This window comes from Elgaria multicarinata, chromosome 8 (genome assembly GCF_023053635.1).
Source record: "Elgaria multicarinata webbii isolate HBS135686 ecotype San Diego chromosome 8, rElgMul1.1.pri, whole genome shotgun sequence".
Classification (NCBI taxonomy): Eukaryota; Metazoa; Chordata; class Lepidosauria; order Squamata; family Anguidae; genus Elgaria; species Elgaria multicarinata.
Window position 1 is genome coordinate 90,970,075 of NC_086178.1, and position 17,237 is coordinate 90,987,311.

A 17,237-nucleotide genomic window follows, 5' to 3' on the forward strand; every position below is an offset into this window, starting at 1 on the left:
CGTTCCACAATGTGTAAAAATGCCCCCTGCATGTAGTAAAACTTGCACATTGGGGATATGGCTGTATTAAAACTCTCTTGTGAATGTGTTTAGTCTTTACTACATGCAAGGAAGAAGTGTGTGTCCCCCCCCTCCTGGGAGCATTTAAACAAATGGCCCTTATCCTGCAGTTGAAAAGGGTATGCCACCTCATTTGTTCTCATTTTTAGATTGTCATTTTGTTCTTTCTTGCCCGCTCTGCCAACAAATATTTTTTTAGCATCCCCTTAAATCTCTGGTTAAAATAATGCAACTCTGTGGGGTTTTGTTGTTGACATTCTCCTTAATTCTGCCATTTTAAAACCAAGTATCAACATGTTTCACTTATTAAAAAGAGGCTTAATTCTCTTCCTCCACCACTGCCCTGCCCCACCTCCCCCATTATTTTACACAGGAGAACAGCTTGCTCTTTGCATAGGGAAATGCATCTTGCCTGTGAGCCCTCCATTATGGAGAGAGGGAAAGGGAGCCCGGGGAATTGGAATTGAAAGGGAACCCTTCATTGAACATCGCTTAGAAAATCTCTCTTGCAGCCAGTTCACAGCCCAGAGTTAGCTGCCTTTCCTTTTTCCTCTCCCCAGGCACAGGCCAAATGTTTGGAGGTTTGTTAGGTTTACTGTCTCAACGCGCCAGAAGAAAATGGGCTCCTTGAATTAGACTTTGGGCTGTGATGTCAGTGAAGCTGTAGGCAGCCAAAAAGCAAAGGCAGCCACGTGGGCCCGTAAGGAAAACAAAAATCCAAACTCCACAGAAGGGCAATATCTTTAGTGGGTCAAATCAACATGTCACAAAAGAGTGATAACTAGAAAGCTCGCTTGCTTCTGTGGATAATGAAGATATAGGGATTGCACAGTTTTGTTTGCTGACTGTAAGCAGCCAGAGTCATCGGTGTCAATCTGTCTTTCTCTTTTCTGTTGCAAGCTTTCAGATCAGATCAGCTGATTCCCCCCCCCCCCCGAGTGCTGTTCAAAAGCCCACAGCATCCAGTCCCTGGTGGCATGGCTTAACTTTTATAAAGCTGCTTTATGGACCTTAGAAATTGAATTCTGGGATCTCTCTTTGTATTCAGCTACCAAGTTTGTGGTGTGAGATCAGAACTGTGACACCAATGGCAGCCAGTGGGGCTGCTGTGCCCCTTTCCTTGGAAATGCCAGATGCACAGTGACATCAGAGCGAGGCAGCTAATGACACCTGTGCCAGCTACAGCTTTTGGAGGGCCCTTAGGGAAGACACCTCAATGGGCACTGCAGCATTACCCCACAATTGATTATCTTGTATATGTCTAGATTAGTAGGTCTGATAAGTATGGAATGTTAGAACTGAGTGGATGTGGTTTATGATGTACCGTATTTCTTCAATTCTAGGACACACTTCCCCCCCCCCCCATATAAACATCTCTAAAAACGGGGTGTGTCTTAGAATCGCGGGTGCAATTATTATTCTTAGAATCAAAGCTTTTTTTCTGTTGGTGGTACTGAAATTAGTGTGCGTCTTACAATAGATGGCATCTTACAATCGAAGAAATACGGTAATAGGTGGGGGGAGTGTTGGAAGTTTGTGAGGTGTGTGAGTTTGGGGGATGACTGAGTGAGAAAGAGTGAGTTGTTTAAAGAAGAGTTTGGATTCTAGGGACTTAGGATTGGTGTGAAGCGAGTGAGGTGGTTGTGTGTGGAGAGTTTAGATTAGGCAGGATTGAAAGTAGTATATTCTTATTTAAGGCTTTTAAATAACAATAAACTTATTTTTATTTTGTTAGCTACCAAATACCACGTGTCAGCTTGGCATTATTTACCTGCCTTACAGTTATTAAACACCTACACCAGATTATACCCACAGTATATTCAGAGAGATCCAATATTTAAACCTTTTTCCCTCATAGCTAGAGGAAAGGTTTTATTAACCATCCCTCAGGTTTTCAAGTGGTGGCGCTTGGCCTGAGAAGGGTTTATGCGACGGGTTTAGTATAAAGGTTGGTGACGTTGCAGGCTCCTCTCCTGCAGTGCATCTACCTTCTCACCAGCATTGTCACCTGCTGCTTCTCCTCTAGGGAGAAGCACCTAGGGAGGTTGTGGGCTCTCCCACACTGGAGGCATTTGAGAGGCAGCTGGACAGCCATCTGTCAGGGATGCTTTAGGGTGGATTCCTGCATTGAGCAGGGAGTTGGACTCGATGGCCTTGTAGGCCCCTTCCAACTCTGCTATTCTATGATTCTATGATTCTTCCTCATGGTTGTTACTACCCGTTTGCTTGCCAGGCAGAGAATCAATGAGCATACAGGCAGGCACTTCTCTGTTGGTTGGGCCAGAGTGAGAAGCTTTTGAACACGCAGGTTGCAGTGGTGAAGAGGAGGAGGAGGAGATCCAGGGGTATCTTGTCAGTGGGCCCTCTTCTGGTGTATGGGCCCTCAGCAGGAGCCCAACGATGCCAATCCCTGAAGCCAGCTCTGAATGACACTGAGAGGTGGGATAACCACAGGGTGAAGAATGAAAATGCAGTGTATTGTTTGGAAATGTCGTTCTTTAGAAAAGATTCCAGCCACACACTAAAGTAGCTTGTAATGAGGGCTCTGCCTTTTAACTTGCTTCTGCCCCATCCAGCATGACCAATGAAAGAGAGCCAGTGTGGTGTAGTGGCTAGAGTGTCGGACTGGGAGTCAGGAGATCTGGGTTCTAGTCCCCACTCGGCCATGGAAACCCACTGGCTGACTTTGGGCCACTCACAGACTCTCAGCTCAACCCACCTCACAGGGTTGTTGTTGTGAGGATAAAGTGGAGAGGAGGATGAGGATTATGTACACCACCTTGGGTTCCTTGGAGGAAAAAAGGCGGGATATAAGTGCAAATTGTCATCATCATAAGTAGGTTCCACTGAGGCCAGTGGGCTTTATTCCCAGGGAAATGGGTTTAGGATTGCAGCCAAAACAAATCTGAAAATGGAATTTAATTTAAACAGCTTTTACTGGGGGGAGGGGGGGAGGAAAAGTTAGAATCAAACTAGATGCAACTTTAAGTGCATAGTTCAAAAAAGTGTTTAGACTGCAATAATAAATAAATAAAAGAAAGAGGCCCATGGACAGCTTTCTTTGACTCTTTCTTTTTCCTGCAAATTTTGCCAACAGCAGAGCAGCCTGGAGTATTACTACTACCAAACCGTAGGGCTGCATAGTATCTTCCATTGTTGTTGTTATCATCACCATCATCTTGTATTGACTTTCCATTTTGGATGTATGGCTAAAATTCCTTGAGATTCCCTGCCTACCTCCTTCAAAATGTAGAGATTTCTTGACAGAGGTCACTTAATCAAACTGATAGCTTCTTTATTTATTTAATATATATATATATATATCATTTACTATATTTTATATTTAAATTATTCTTCTCCCATGCAAAGAAGTCCGAAGAAAACAAACTCAACATTGTGAGAGAATTTCCTGCTAATCACTGCTATGCAAACAGCCCAGATTTGTAGTTTTCTTCAGGCCACTATAGATGCTGCCCCACACTTGCTTCTCAGAAATGACTCTTCAGAAAACTTAGTTTCTGGCCAGACTACTAAGGTCTTCTGTTTGGGTGCATTCTTTTCACCGAAGCAGAGTGCGAGGCTGGGATGTGAGAGAATAAATTAGGTGTGTTTATAAAAGCAGCAGTAAGATACCATTGCGCAGGGCAGGGGTATAGAACCTCAGGCCCGGGGGCCAAATCCGGTTTGCCTGGGGTCCCAGTCTGGCCCTCTGGGATTCCTTAGGTGACCTCATCCTCTTTCTCCTGACCATCAATAGTTTAGTGGTCTCCCAGCTTCTGTGCACTACATTGTAGGGTGTATTCCCCCACCTCCCCCATACAAGGCAACAGTATGTGGGGGTATAAAAGTATATTCAGGTCTGTCTACAATTTACTGTCAGATGTAAGACTGAGAATTCAAGACAACCATTTCCTTCCAAAAGGATGTATGTGTTTTTATAGTCTCACACCCACTTTTTAAGATATTTGTAAACCATTTACTAGTCTGTGTGCTGTTTATAACTCTGTAAACATTTCCTAATTGTGGTATTCTTTAGGAAAAAAAGATTATAGATTTTAAAAGTTTTAACGAAGCTGCAGACTCTTGTAATTGTAAATCTCATTTTAAAGGCAAGTATGTGGCTCTGTAACGATCTAAAAGCATTTATTATTGCTGTACAAACAGTGCAGCATTTTGTATGGCTGCATCTTTTGTGAATGCACATAGTTTTCCTGTGTTGAGAAAAGGAAGAAACAACTCAATTTTAGTCTTTATTAAATGTCTGTTTCACAAGGTCCCCTGTTGTATTATATGTACAGTATATGCAATGTCTCGGGGACCTGCTACCTTGTTTCAATGATTTCTCATTGAACAACCTGTATTGTTCAACCTCATTCTTCCGTTTAAGAGAATCTTTTGATATGTGCTTACATCTATTGTAATAGGGATTTTTAAGTGTACCAAGAGAAAACCAGGTGTGTTGCCCTTTTTGCAGTTGGCGAATTAAAATGCATTCCTACTAGGGTGGCGAGGTTTCCTACTTTGCAGAGGCCAGGCCTCTATTTGAAGGTGTTCTCTGTTCAGTCCAAGTCTGGTTTAAAATCAAAGAACCATCAGTATCAGTCAGCACCTGGACAGCAAACTGAACAGGTACACAAGTCACCTTGTCATTCTTCATGACTATTGTGAGACGTTTAATTTTCTGTTCAAATTAGAGTTATTTCTAAATTTGTGTTTATAAATAAAATTTGCATTTGCAAATATTATGCAATTCGGTGAACTCTTTTGTCCTCTTTTTTTGGTAATGCAGTTCCTCTTTTGGGGCAATGCTTAAATCCTAAATCCTTCATGTATTTATCTAGACGTTAAGTCCCATGCTTTTCAAAGGAACTTATTCCCTGGGAACAATGCAGATGATTGCAACCTTAGTTTGTCAAGAGTAGGTTAAACCTTGAGGTTGTTAACTGGAAAGTCAAGATCAGCCTTTCCGGCATCTGGCTAAAATCGGAAGATTGTGCTCCAGTTGACCAAACTCAAGAAGTCACAAAGCAGACATCTTGTCCTGTGGGGAGGTCCAGCCATCATGCTATAATCCCACTTGGGGATGGAGAATATACTTAATTCTCTCTCTTAACTGCTGCTTTTTGGAAAGCAAACATATATTCAAAGCACCACACTAATGGACTTTAAAATCAAGCTTAGATTGAAACATGTGGTTTTGGTAAACTTGCAAATTGTAGTGAATGCAAATCAAGGGCATGCCCTAGACCTCAGCTGGAGTTGATAATAATTCTCTAAACAACTGTGAAGGGTTTAGGACACTTTAAAAAGAAATTCCCATAAGGTTGATGGAGCCCTTTCCTCCGGAGTCCCTTTCCTCCTTTATTTCAAGATGCTGTCATTTTTAAAAAAAATCACGTTAGAAGTGGAAGGAAAATCTTTGTCCCCAAAGATTTGATTCTCTGTACTATAGAACTGCTCCTCAGTTCAGCATGGAAGCCAAGTGGCAATTCAGGATTTGGATTGTAGAATAGTAGAGACCAGCAACTCCCAGCCCATGACTCCAGAGGCAGACCTGTTTACTTGCATCCACCACTGAACAACCTGACAATCCAGATCACAATGTACCACAAGCTTGAGAGCAAGTATAGCCCGGAGAGGGTGTGGTGGAGAGTGTGTGTATGGAAAGAGCTGTAAATGATTCAAGCAGGATCATTAGCCAATGTTAACAGGATTCCCTTCATGACCCCAGATGGCAAGAGGGAAAGGGTGCTGGTTGAAGTCTGAAAGCAAATGAGATTTTTCTTGATCCAGTTGTTACTACCAGTACTCTTGGCACTTTTTGTATAGTGAAGCACTCTGCAAACACACTGCATGTTTCTAACATTCTATAATACGTGAATTTCTCATGTGTATAATATTGGAATAGAAGTTCAGAGCCCCCCCACTTACTGGGTGACTTCAGGTCAATCTCTTACACCCTGCTTAACCTACCTCGCAGGACTATAAAAGGGGTGAGAACCTTGCAAGACTGCCTTGAGCTCCTTGACAGAATGGTAGGATCTAAGTGAAATAAATACATAAAAAGGACTAATCAAAGGGCTAGGGTTGACCGGAGCTCCCTCTAAGTGTAAACTCAGTGGCAAGCACAGGTTTTCCACCCTGTGGAATGTGAAATGGCTTTAGCAAATTGCTGCAAAGAACAAGCCTTTTAAATCTTATATTTAAAGAATGCTTCCCAGTGGTTTGAATATATTGTGATGTTGCTTTACATTAAGTCAAGTATTAATAGGTAATCATCTTCTTGATCTCCATATGGTAGTAGTGGAGATTCCCCTGCATGCCACTCCCCCTCCCAATTTGGGAATCTTCTGAGATCTGAGATAACAGCAGGGATTCTTCTGGAGGAGGGGGGTCCTTCAGCAGGTGGAACGCCCCTGAAGAAACCCAAGGAGACGCCCTGGGCTGGAGGTTCCACATTCCTGCCCTGTACGGTTTTGTGATTTTACACACACACATACACGCACACACTCAATAGATGGATGCAGTGAAACATGACCTGGGAGCAAGCATGAATATTTCAGGCACACTGCATAACTTATGAAACCTGGGGCATCTCTTGACTTCAATAGAATAAACAGGTTGTAAGATGCACCTTGATCTTGAAAGTACAAAATGTTCTCCAGATGTGCTGGCATTTTACTGCATGTCACTGGAAGTCATATCTTTGTGGCATTTGGATTTAGATATCTTCATGCGCCACCCTCAAGACTTAACAGTCTCTGTGTGTTTTTTAACAGAAGGTTTAAAAGACAACAGCTGTGTCTTTTTCTTAACGGCAGCTCCAGTGACACTTTAATATAGGGATGGGTGGATTTCGTAGGAAACAATTTGGATCAAACATACTGGAAACCAATAAACAGAACAATAGGAGACATTTTGGGTTATGAAATTCCACTTGACCCCATGGTTTTCCTCCTTAACTATATAGATGGAGTTTATCAAAAACATCAGGAGTTAATTGATTATTTGATGACAGCAGCCAGAATACTTTATGCTGAAAATTGGAGATTACAAACTATGCCTACCATAAAAAGTATGGTTAGATAAGAGGTGAGATTGTGAAGTAATAATACTAAAGAAATTAAAAAGAAATGGAGTCTAATATAGGGATGGGTGGAGCTCCCTGGATTCTGGCCTTGGAAGAAATGGTATGCAGGCATATATTGTTGGACAACCCCGTGTCATCACTGCACTTGGGAAAGAAACCTGTTTTCTCAGTTCTGAACAAAGCAGGGCAAGTTACAACTACATTATTAAGATTGTAGTGCCTGAATTTGCTTTCCTTCCCCCCCCTCCTCCTCCCTCCCAATCCCCTTTCCTTTTGTGTCATGTCTTTTAGATTGTAAGCCTGTGGGCAGGGACTGTCAAGAAATACTTTTGTAAGCCGCCATGGGAGCCTTTTTTGGCTGAATGGCGGCATAAAAACCCTTAAATAAATAAAATAAATAAATAAATAAATTATTTTCTCCTTTGTTTCTTGGGAGTTGAGTTTGATGCTTCCATAAATCTTAGAAATGGGGGCCAAAGGGAGATAGGAGTGAAATTGTGCCCTTGTTACTGGTTCCTCTTGAAGTGGGGTGGGGAGTGTTCCTAAAATAATATGCATTCGGCTACCAAGATACCAAGGGTGCAAGGAAGAATTTAAAGTTGGTGAGGGTTTTTGGTCTGAAAAGAGGGTGTGCAGTTAGGAACATGCTACCATAGGTGTGTAAGCAGCAGTATATATTGCTCGGAAAGAAACTGTGTGTGTATAGATGGGAAGGCCTTGCAACCTTAATGCCAATTGATATTGGGCGCTATTTCAAATGCTCAGAAGAATTTAATGTTAAATGTTTATAGTGACTGTTAAAATAAGTGAGCTTAAGGAACATTTTTAACTTGGTTTTGTTGTTGTCTGGCTATAGCTGAAGTCATAAGCAGGATTATAAGTAAATAAATAAATAAATAAATAAATTGAATTATTTTTGGAAGTATTCCGGCCTACATGTGATTAGCAGTTCAGAATTGCTATTCACAGGGTTTATGATGAGATTTCTTTGGATTTCTTTTTTGTACCCCAGTTGATGAAGTCGCACTTGAATGAAATAAAATGAAGTAAGTGTGAAACCTGAATGGAAATGGGGACGACTTTGTGTGCTGAGTTTTCTTAGGAATAAGGACCTGTGGTTCTCTCCCCGCCCCCCATTCAAACATGACAGTGACAGAGCATCTATGCTTCTAAAACTCAAGCCAGTCCTCTTGCTCCATCCTACACCAGAAAGAATCTGCCATTTTAGACCACCAACCTGACTGACATATTCCCCAGAGATACCTTTCTGGCAGGTTCTATGTCTGAGGTCTAGCCACATGTAATTAGAGTAGCTTTGGAATGCTGTGAACTGCCATATAAATATGATTCAAGGCTGAATTGCCTTCCAAAGCTCCTTAACACCTGCCTTAAAATAGATCTTATACAGGTTGTTCTTTTTGGCAGCTGGCATATTTTCTTCATTTTATCTTAAGGCAATACAAACATGCATTCCTCACTTTTTGATATTTGGTTTTGCCGGCGGCATGTTGTGGGTTGCAAACTCTTCAGAAAATCCAGTGAACTTTTTACTACCATAGGGCGCTGGGCTGGAAAGAAGGGAAGAACGTGTAAGCAGACTTCCACTCCGATGTTTAACAGTGCCAAATCTGAATTCCAAATCGCCCATTCCATCCCATCCCATGTGCTTGTAAGTGAGCCAGGCAGTTGACCCAGGATCACTTATGATCCAACTCTAGACTAAGCACACACATCTCGAAGTAAGGACTTTGTTTACACATGCAATGGACATCAGTGGATGACTGCAATATCAAGTGATGATTTTTGCATAAGAGAATGGCTATACACCACTCATACACCACTTCAAAGACTGTGATTGTCCAATGGCACTTGCACACCACCACTAATCAACTGTAGAGTATTCAAGTAATGGATGTTGGTGTGAACCACTTCCAAGTCCCTTCAGTTTTCAGTAGAACCTGCTTGGGATGAAAACCACAACAGCTTTGTTCTTTGAAAGCTTTGACATAGGCTTCTCAGTACACTTCCTTTGAAAACTCTGCAGTGGAGTTGGAACAGTTGCATAACGATTGCAATTTTGTGATGCGGCTTTAACAGGAATACAAAGCAGATTGGCCATGTAACTAAAACTGTATGGCATTGTGAATATTAAATATGATGGCTCTCGGTCATACGATGACCGATTTGAAATGTATACCCATGTAGAATTGCTCACCAACGTGTCAGGAATCTTGCACTCTTAACTCCTTCCATGTGTATTCCCATTTATTTCAGTGGGATTTGCTTCCGAGTAAATAGGCCTTGGTTGAGTCGACAATCTTATTTTAAAAGATGGGAGTGGCAGAGAAAATGTAGATTTCATTCCCACATCCAGAGCTTTTAGGCATGGGAAGAAGATGTTTCTCAATGAATTCAGGTGAACTTTTTTGTAAAAGCTTTGCCTGATTGTCTGAAAGCAATTCTTACTACAGGCAAACAGCTATTTACAAGCCTGCTGAAATGGATGATTTAAAAGCCAGACAGAACTCCAGCAGATGGCCACCACAATGGAGGAAGGAGATGGCAGATGCTTGAGATGGGGAAAGAGACAGGAAGATCAGGTTGCTACAAATAATGAATTTTTATGTCCTCTTCCTCTGATTCTTTATTATATTATTTTGGCAGCCACCCCACAGGTCCATTAATTTTTCGGGAAGAGATCACAGAGTATTTCCGCGGTGGGGTGCTTAAATTGGTTGCATGATAATGCTGCAGTTGGACATTGATATTTTTAAAAAATTACATATGTTGCACGTGTGTTTAATTAGAATGAAATGTCTCTTGGAATGTCTGGGTTATTACCAGTTTGGGTAGCTGTCAGCTGGCTTGCTTTCCAGCTGTGCAGAGTCTGAGTCTAAAATTGGCAAGTTTATTGTCATTCGAAAACCTACAACTTCCTAGATAATATTGAGCTACATTTTTTCCCTGTCTACTTATTATTTATGACCTAAAGAAAGTGACTGTTTAAAAATGCAGATAGTGGCATGTTGTGAAATGTTGCTTTTCTAAATAATTTATTTACTGTAATGTTTTGGATGAGGTCCATTTGCAAGTTAGGGTGTGCCTACATTTGCATAGGATTGTGCTCTCAATGTTAATAGTTTTTGCTTTTTACTGGGGAGCTGGTAATAGCAGGGTGTTGGTTTTTTAAAAAAATGTCCTTGGTGTACCACACCAGATCCTTTCTGTTCTTACTGCATTTTCCCAACAATGTAGTGATCCAAGACTTAAGGATGACAAAGAACATAACACTCTGTTCATTTGCAAAGGATTACACTGGCACTGAAAGTGACAATGTCAGCAAATGGCATTTACCCTTTGGCCAGGCACTGATGGGACAGGTTGGCAGTGTCTGGAAAGCTTGCTGTTTGATCAGTATGAAGAGCCCAGGTCTTCAGCTGAGTTCTATCCTTAGCAACTGGCCAATGTTATCGTGGTTTAATCTGGGCACGTAGAGGAGCTTAGTAATTCTCCATGTGGGGTACCGTAGGAGAACTGCTAGTGGGCTGCAAGAAGCTGAGGTGGGCAACCTGATGCTGTCCAGGTGTTTTGGACTCCAACCATTGGACTCTGACCATTGGCCATGCTGTCTGGGGCTTACGAAAGTTGTAGTCCAAAACATTTGAAGGGTGACATGTTGCCTGCCCAGTACCGTAAACTGGGGTGGGGAACCTGTGGCTCTCCAGATGTTGTTAGATTGCAACTCCCATAATGTCTCATCATTGGCCGTGCTGGCTGGGTCTGACAGTCCAACATTTGGAGGGCCACAGGTCTATTTGGAGGCCCGTGAGCCCAATCTACTCACCCCAGAGTAGGCTGCTCGCTGCATCTCTGCATGATTTATAGCATAATCCTTTAAGTGTCTATTCAAATGTCAGTCCCATGGAGATGAATAGAGTTTACTTCCAGGTTAAGGGATATAGGATTGCAGCCTTACTGTTTTGGCCTTGCTACACTCTGGTCATCTGCTATTGTGGTGAGCAATTCTGCTGTGTCAGATTGGATCATTCCATCACATGGGATGCAGAAACTCAGCAGAATTGTTCTCCCTTGAAGGAGCAACAAGACAGGGGTTGAGCTCCTATGAGTGTGGATAGTCCTTATATGTACAGACGCTAAAAGTAAATCTACAGCTCCAGAGTAGTAGAGTACAGTAAAGTGTGCCTCCATTTTTAATTTGAGGTAGAAGTACATCGCTGCTACTACATGTTTGGGAAACAGTGCTTTAAGAGGACACAATTTTAATTCGGAGCAAGGGGGGAAGTGTGTACAGAAAGGAGGACAGGGCTCCTTTGTATAGAAAAGGGAATTTCAGCAGGTGTCATTTGTAGGCATGCAGCACCTGGTGAAATTCCCTCTTCATCGCAACAGTTAAAGCTGCAGGACCCCTGCCCTCTTTTGTATCTGGTCACTCTAGTATAGCTCCTGCAGCTTTAACTGTCCTCAGTTTCATATGATCACCCTAACTGGTATCAGATTTTTGGGGAGAAACAGTGGAGTTGGTGTTCTCCATTTCTTGTGACCTTTTTGTATTATAAAAATGGGCCACCAACAGCCTTGCAGCAAGTTTCCACTACCTGTTCTGAAGGGTTTAACGGCACAATCCTATGCATGTTTACTCAGAAGTAAACCTCACTGAGTTCAGTGGGACGTACTCCCAGGTAAATGTGTGTTATAGGATTGCAGCCTTGGTATGCTGGCTTTCCCAAGCCCTCGGGTTCTTCCTCTCCCTGTTTTTTGTGGTGTTTCTATTCTATAAAACGTTAATTGCAAATGTCTACTTATAGTCAAGTGGTTAGTTAGAGATCAGCTTGAACTCGAAGATAGTGAGTGTCTGTGCTCAGCCAGAAACTATGAATAAAAACCCAAATACACCTCAAAAAAGTCCACCTCGGTGTCTGCTCTTGTGTGGTCATGACTCAGCTGAGGTCAAAGCAGGGACAGGAGATAGGAGGGGGCTAATTCTTGGTTGCTACAGCCTCTCAGGAATAGATGTGCTATATAAAACAATGGTACAGTTTATAGCTTGGAATCTCAGAGACTGTCTATTCCTGGCCTTTTCTCTTTCACACTGTGCATGTGTATATGAAAGTGAGGGCACACAACAGTAATCTTTTTTTCTATTTTGGGGGCCTTGTGTATTTAAATGAGGAAAGCACTCGCATATGCCGCAGTTTAATGAGAGCTTCAATAGCCAAGTTTCAATGTGTTCTTGTTTTAGCCACCTTCCAGGGGCTGCTGGTTCTCCCAGCACAACAAGTGCTTCATTCTAAGCCCTTTCAGCCGGAGGGTCGGACTCCATTTTGGAGGAGCTCTCAGGGGCTGCACTCCGGGCCAAAGGCAAAAGAGCCAAAGTGAAACCCCCCTGAAAATGTTGGCGTATTTTAGCTTGCTAGCGTAATTATCTTAACATAATTAAGACGTCAGAGAGGCATTTCAGCCTTTTAGAAATGCACAAAATCTGGGAAACAACCAAGCGATTGGCGGTCGGGTGAAGGGGGAGACTAGAGGAAGGGGAGGGAGGCATCTCCATAGAAAGCCATAAAGACTGCTCTCTTCCAGCAGGCCTATCCAGTGGAATTTTAGGATGCTTTTAGGATGTTTTTTAGGATGTTTTAACAATGTTTACTATGTTTTTAATCACTATTTTATGTATTTTATACTTACTGCTGTTCCCCGCCTCGATCAGGGAGAGGTGGGTAAGAAATAGATGATGATGATGATATTATTATTATTATTATTATTATTATTATTATTATTATTATTATTCTTGCAACCACCCAAGGGCTGGATTGGGACCCCAGACCTGAGGTTTTGCACCTCTATTCTAAGCTGACTATAGGAGGAGGCTTCGAGGGACATTTTCACACCATGCAATCGCTACGTGGAGGGTGGCTGACTACTTTGGGAAGGATGTGTGTGTGTGTGTGTGTGTGTGTGTGTGTGTGTGTCGTGTGTGTGAGTGTGCAGGTTGTAATGTTTGCATGTCTCTTGCAACACCAGCCCAATTGCAGGGAAAGTTCCCATCAGTAGTCACCAGGTAGGTGCAATCCTGACATGGAGACTCTCCAGACAATGAGGCCATTGTTCTGGACTGGAACCTCTTCTGAACAGAGAGGTCTAGAAAATTAACTTTGTATAAAAGTGGCTCATTCTGACAGAAGATCTATCAGTCCCAGATGAAAGAGAGGTTTCCCTTCAGGTTTGGGGTGATAGATTATGGATAAATCTCTCTTCAGAAGTGCTCCTAGTCCATGACTGCAGCGCATGCAGTGAGGCTTTCAGGCTTATGTTTCGTGCACGGAAAGCTACCACATTGAGGCTGTCAGCTGCTTCCATAAAGGAGTTCTAATTCATTAAGCATCCCTCAGGGATCTTAAATGGCAACAATGAACTATGGCTGAAAATAACTCTGTGCTGGCAGGGCCAACCTAATCTTGAAATGCCATGAAGCAGCCCTCCTTGAGTAGCACATTTTTTAAGACGAAGGAAGAGCCCCTGCCCAGTCTATAGGGTGCAGTTTTGAGTTTGTGTTTCAGGTGTGAAAATATTCAGGCAAACAAATGTTTCTTGTGCAGCATTACCTTGCAGGTATCTCTTTTGACTTGTGCATGATTCTGTATGTGACACTTTTTGCCCTGCTTTTCTTCACACATAAGCTTCTGATCAATTTTTTATTTTGTGGATTTGTGGGAGCAGAGGCAGGTGCTATGTATAGAGAGTCCATCTAGCTCAGAATTGTGTATTCTGCACTAGCAGCTCTCAGTGATGTCATGGTAAATATTGAAGTGCAGGTGCTAATCATGACATTCTTCACAACCAAGGAAAGTCCAAAAATACAATCTGCTCTGTAAATCTGCATTAACAAACCAGTCCTAGTAGTTTTCATTGTACCAGGAGCAGGTCTTTTGTTAGGCCAATGGTTCTTAATTGCCCATTCAAGAACAAGCCACCCCAAAATACATTGTGTTACAACAGGGCTAGCTCACAATAATATATTATTGCTAGGAAAATTGGTTCTCTCTTCCCCCAACCGCTGTGAGGATTTTAGCTAAACTCAGAGAGAATAAGGAAGTCTGAAGAGGGTGGCAGATGACATCATCGTCCCTGCTAAGCAAGAGGTCCAGGCGCTTTGAGCCTGCAAGTCCTGGCTCCGCTACACCACTGTTGTATCTCCAGGATTTTACACATGAATCTTTCCTGCCCCTAACTGAGGATGCCAGGGATTGAACCTGGAGCTTTCTTCACGCAAAGCATGTCCTCTGTCACTGACCTATGGCCCCTTTTCGCATTTAACACATAGATGCTACAGCATGGGCTCTTCCCATCTGATCAGCAGCTTCTGACTTAACCTTCAGAGCACAGGAAGAAGCACTGCTACTGAAGACAAGAAGGGCTCTTGAGCTGTTGCAGTTGTGTTTTGATTTCTTTGATACTGTGTTGATAAAATGTAAGCAAGCTGACCTGCACGATTCGAGACTTGTGGGGCAATTCTGCTGCCTGACACCAATCCTCAAGCAGTTATGATGACTGATTTCAGGGCAAAACGGCTAAGGAGGAAAAGGAGATGCAGACGTTGCAGCTGAGGAGCCTGCAGTACTTGGAACGCTACATCTATCTCATCCTGTTCAATGCGTACCTGCATTTGGGGAAAAAGGACTCCTGGCAGAGGCCGTTCAGTGCCTGGATGCACGAGGTAAGCGCTCTTCCGACGCCAGCAGTGAACCTGTTGGAGGCAATAATCCCAACTGTTGTAGATCTTTGACTGTGCTGAACAGTGCTGGTCTTTCCTGAAAGGTGAAGCAAATGTTGTCATATCTAGCTTATTCAGGACCAAGAAGGGCTACCAGCCTATCAAGAGAGCAGTGGAGGCTGGTGGCTCCAATTTGGTGGGGCTGTTGCTCCATTCTGCCTCTGAAAGAACAGGTTCATAGTTTGGGGGTACTCTTAGACCCATTTCTGTCGTTGGAGGCTCAAGTAGCCGCCACGGCTCGGAGTGCCTTCTACCATCTTCGGTTGGTTCGCCAACTACGGCCTCTCCTGGACAGGGATAGCTTGACCACGGTGGTACAGGCATTGGTAACCTCAAGATTGGATTACTGCAACGCGCTCTATGTGGGGCTGCCCTTGAAGCTGCTCCGGAAGCTGGAGCTAATGCAGAATGCTGCAGCTCGGCTGTTGTCTGGAGCTGCCCCTTTCCAGCATGTAACTCCTCTGCTGAGGGAACTGCACTGGCTGCCTATTCGCTACCGGGCCACGTTTAAGGTTCTTGTACTTGTGTACAAAGCCCTAAACAACTTGGGACCAGGATACCTGAGAGAGCGCCTTCTCCCTTACCAACCTGCCCGGTCACTGAGGTCATCCGAGGGCCTGCTGGTGGTTCCACATAGATCCATCCTCTGATTGGTATCCACCAGGGGAAGAGCCTTCAGTGTGGCGGCGCCCCTCCTGTGGAATTCCCTGCCTCTGGAGGTCAGGCAGGCTCCAACCTTGTACTCCTTTGGCGCCTCCTGAAAACATCTTTATTCCAAGAAGCCTTTCCTTAATATGCAGCCTTGGATCTCTGTTTTTGCTTCTTTTAAATTTTGTTTTAACTGTTTTATTCTGTTTTTATTTTCATTTTTACCTTGTACACCGCTCCGAAATTTTTCAATGGGGAGCGGTATATAAATATTCTAAATAAATAATAAATAAGTAAATTCTGGGTTTCAGTCAGAACCAGGCAGAACTCTGAAGGAGCTATCCAAGGTTCTGAACCCTATCCCCAAAATAGGTTCAGCACCTTGCATAGTACATTTAACGTTCTAGCTGGTTCTCACTGAAACCCAGGATGGAATCAGAGCCAACAGCCTCCATTGCAAGAGAATGCATACTTTTTTTTTGTCTAGGGAGAGGGCCTTTTCAGTGGTGGCCCCCCAATTATGGAATGATCTCCCCGACGAGGCTCACCTGTTTTCATACTGGGATACTGTTGTTTTTATGCTTTTTATGTTTTTAAACTTTGTATATTTGTTTTTAATGTTTACTGTTTTTTAATTTTGTAAACCGCCCAGAGAGCTTCAGCTATGGGGCGGTATATAAATGCAATAAATAAATAAATAAATAAAATAAAATAAACATCTCCAAATAGACACTAAAATCAGCCAAATTCTGGACCCTTTCAAATAGTTTGTCAATGTACCATATCTGGATAACACTTCTAAAACTCTCTTGACAGCTAGAAGCCTGCTGATTATTATTTTTATTAAGAGGAGATTTATAGTATGTTGACTTCCGTAGCTGAGACCCAATCCTGATCGTATAAGGTGTGGTTGGAGAATTATGGGATAAATATAGCCCCAAATAGTAACCTTGAAGGTGCCATGTCAGCATACGTTGTTTGGTTGTGAGTAGATCATGGCTAAAGTGATGGTTAATGCAAACTTTGGCTTAGCATTATGAGCAAACTTGGTGATTTTCCTATTAACACCCATGAAATTCACAGAGATTTGTAAAGATTACTGATTTTCTTGTCTTTCTTTTTTTTAACTTGCTGAATGTTTTCTTAGCTGCTGCTTAATTGTCATAGATTTCCTTTAAAAAATTTTGCAGCCATGTTTTTCAGTCAGTGTTCATGAAATTAAAATTCTTGCATATAAAATAGCAGCCGAAGGGACCAAGATTCTAACAGACATCTGTAGACACTTGGGCACACTCTATAGTCTATATGCTACACCCAAGTTCAGAGCAATAGTTGTGCAGCACAGCCTTTTCTCAAAACTGGATATCTTTGCTGAATGATCTCTCTTGAGTGTTACACGATTGTGTTAACAATGAGACACTGTAAAGATTGTTAGGCTTGCAGATGGTTCTAAAAGGAGACCCATCATTACAGTAAACGTCTACATTGAATGTATGTACAGTAATGGTGTAGTGGGTAACAACCAGGATGGAAACAGCATGTTGGGGGCCTTTGTTTCTTGTTTCCCAAGTCCGCGTTTCTGGCCTCTCAGTTTCAACAGTTGTTCATAGCAGCTGCGGTGTTCCCCCAGTTGTCACAAGGAGCCTT

General features: G+C 42.6%; 1 protein-coding gene across 2 annotated transcripts in view; it reads left to right on the plus strand.

Moving 5' to 3' along the window:
• PALD1 (phosphatase domain containing paladin 1) overlaps nucleotides 1-17,237 on the plus strand; it is a 130,116-nt gene that overhangs the window by 99,199 nt on the left and 13,680 nt on the right. For both annotated transcript variants that reach the window (XM_063132999.1, XM_063133000.1), the window contains exon 19: nucleotides 14,730-14,885. In XM_063132999.1, coding sequence (XP_062989069.1) covers nucleotides 14,730-14,885 — 156 coding nt within the window. The remainder of the gene's footprint in view (nucleotides 1-14,729; nucleotides 14,886-17,237) is intronic.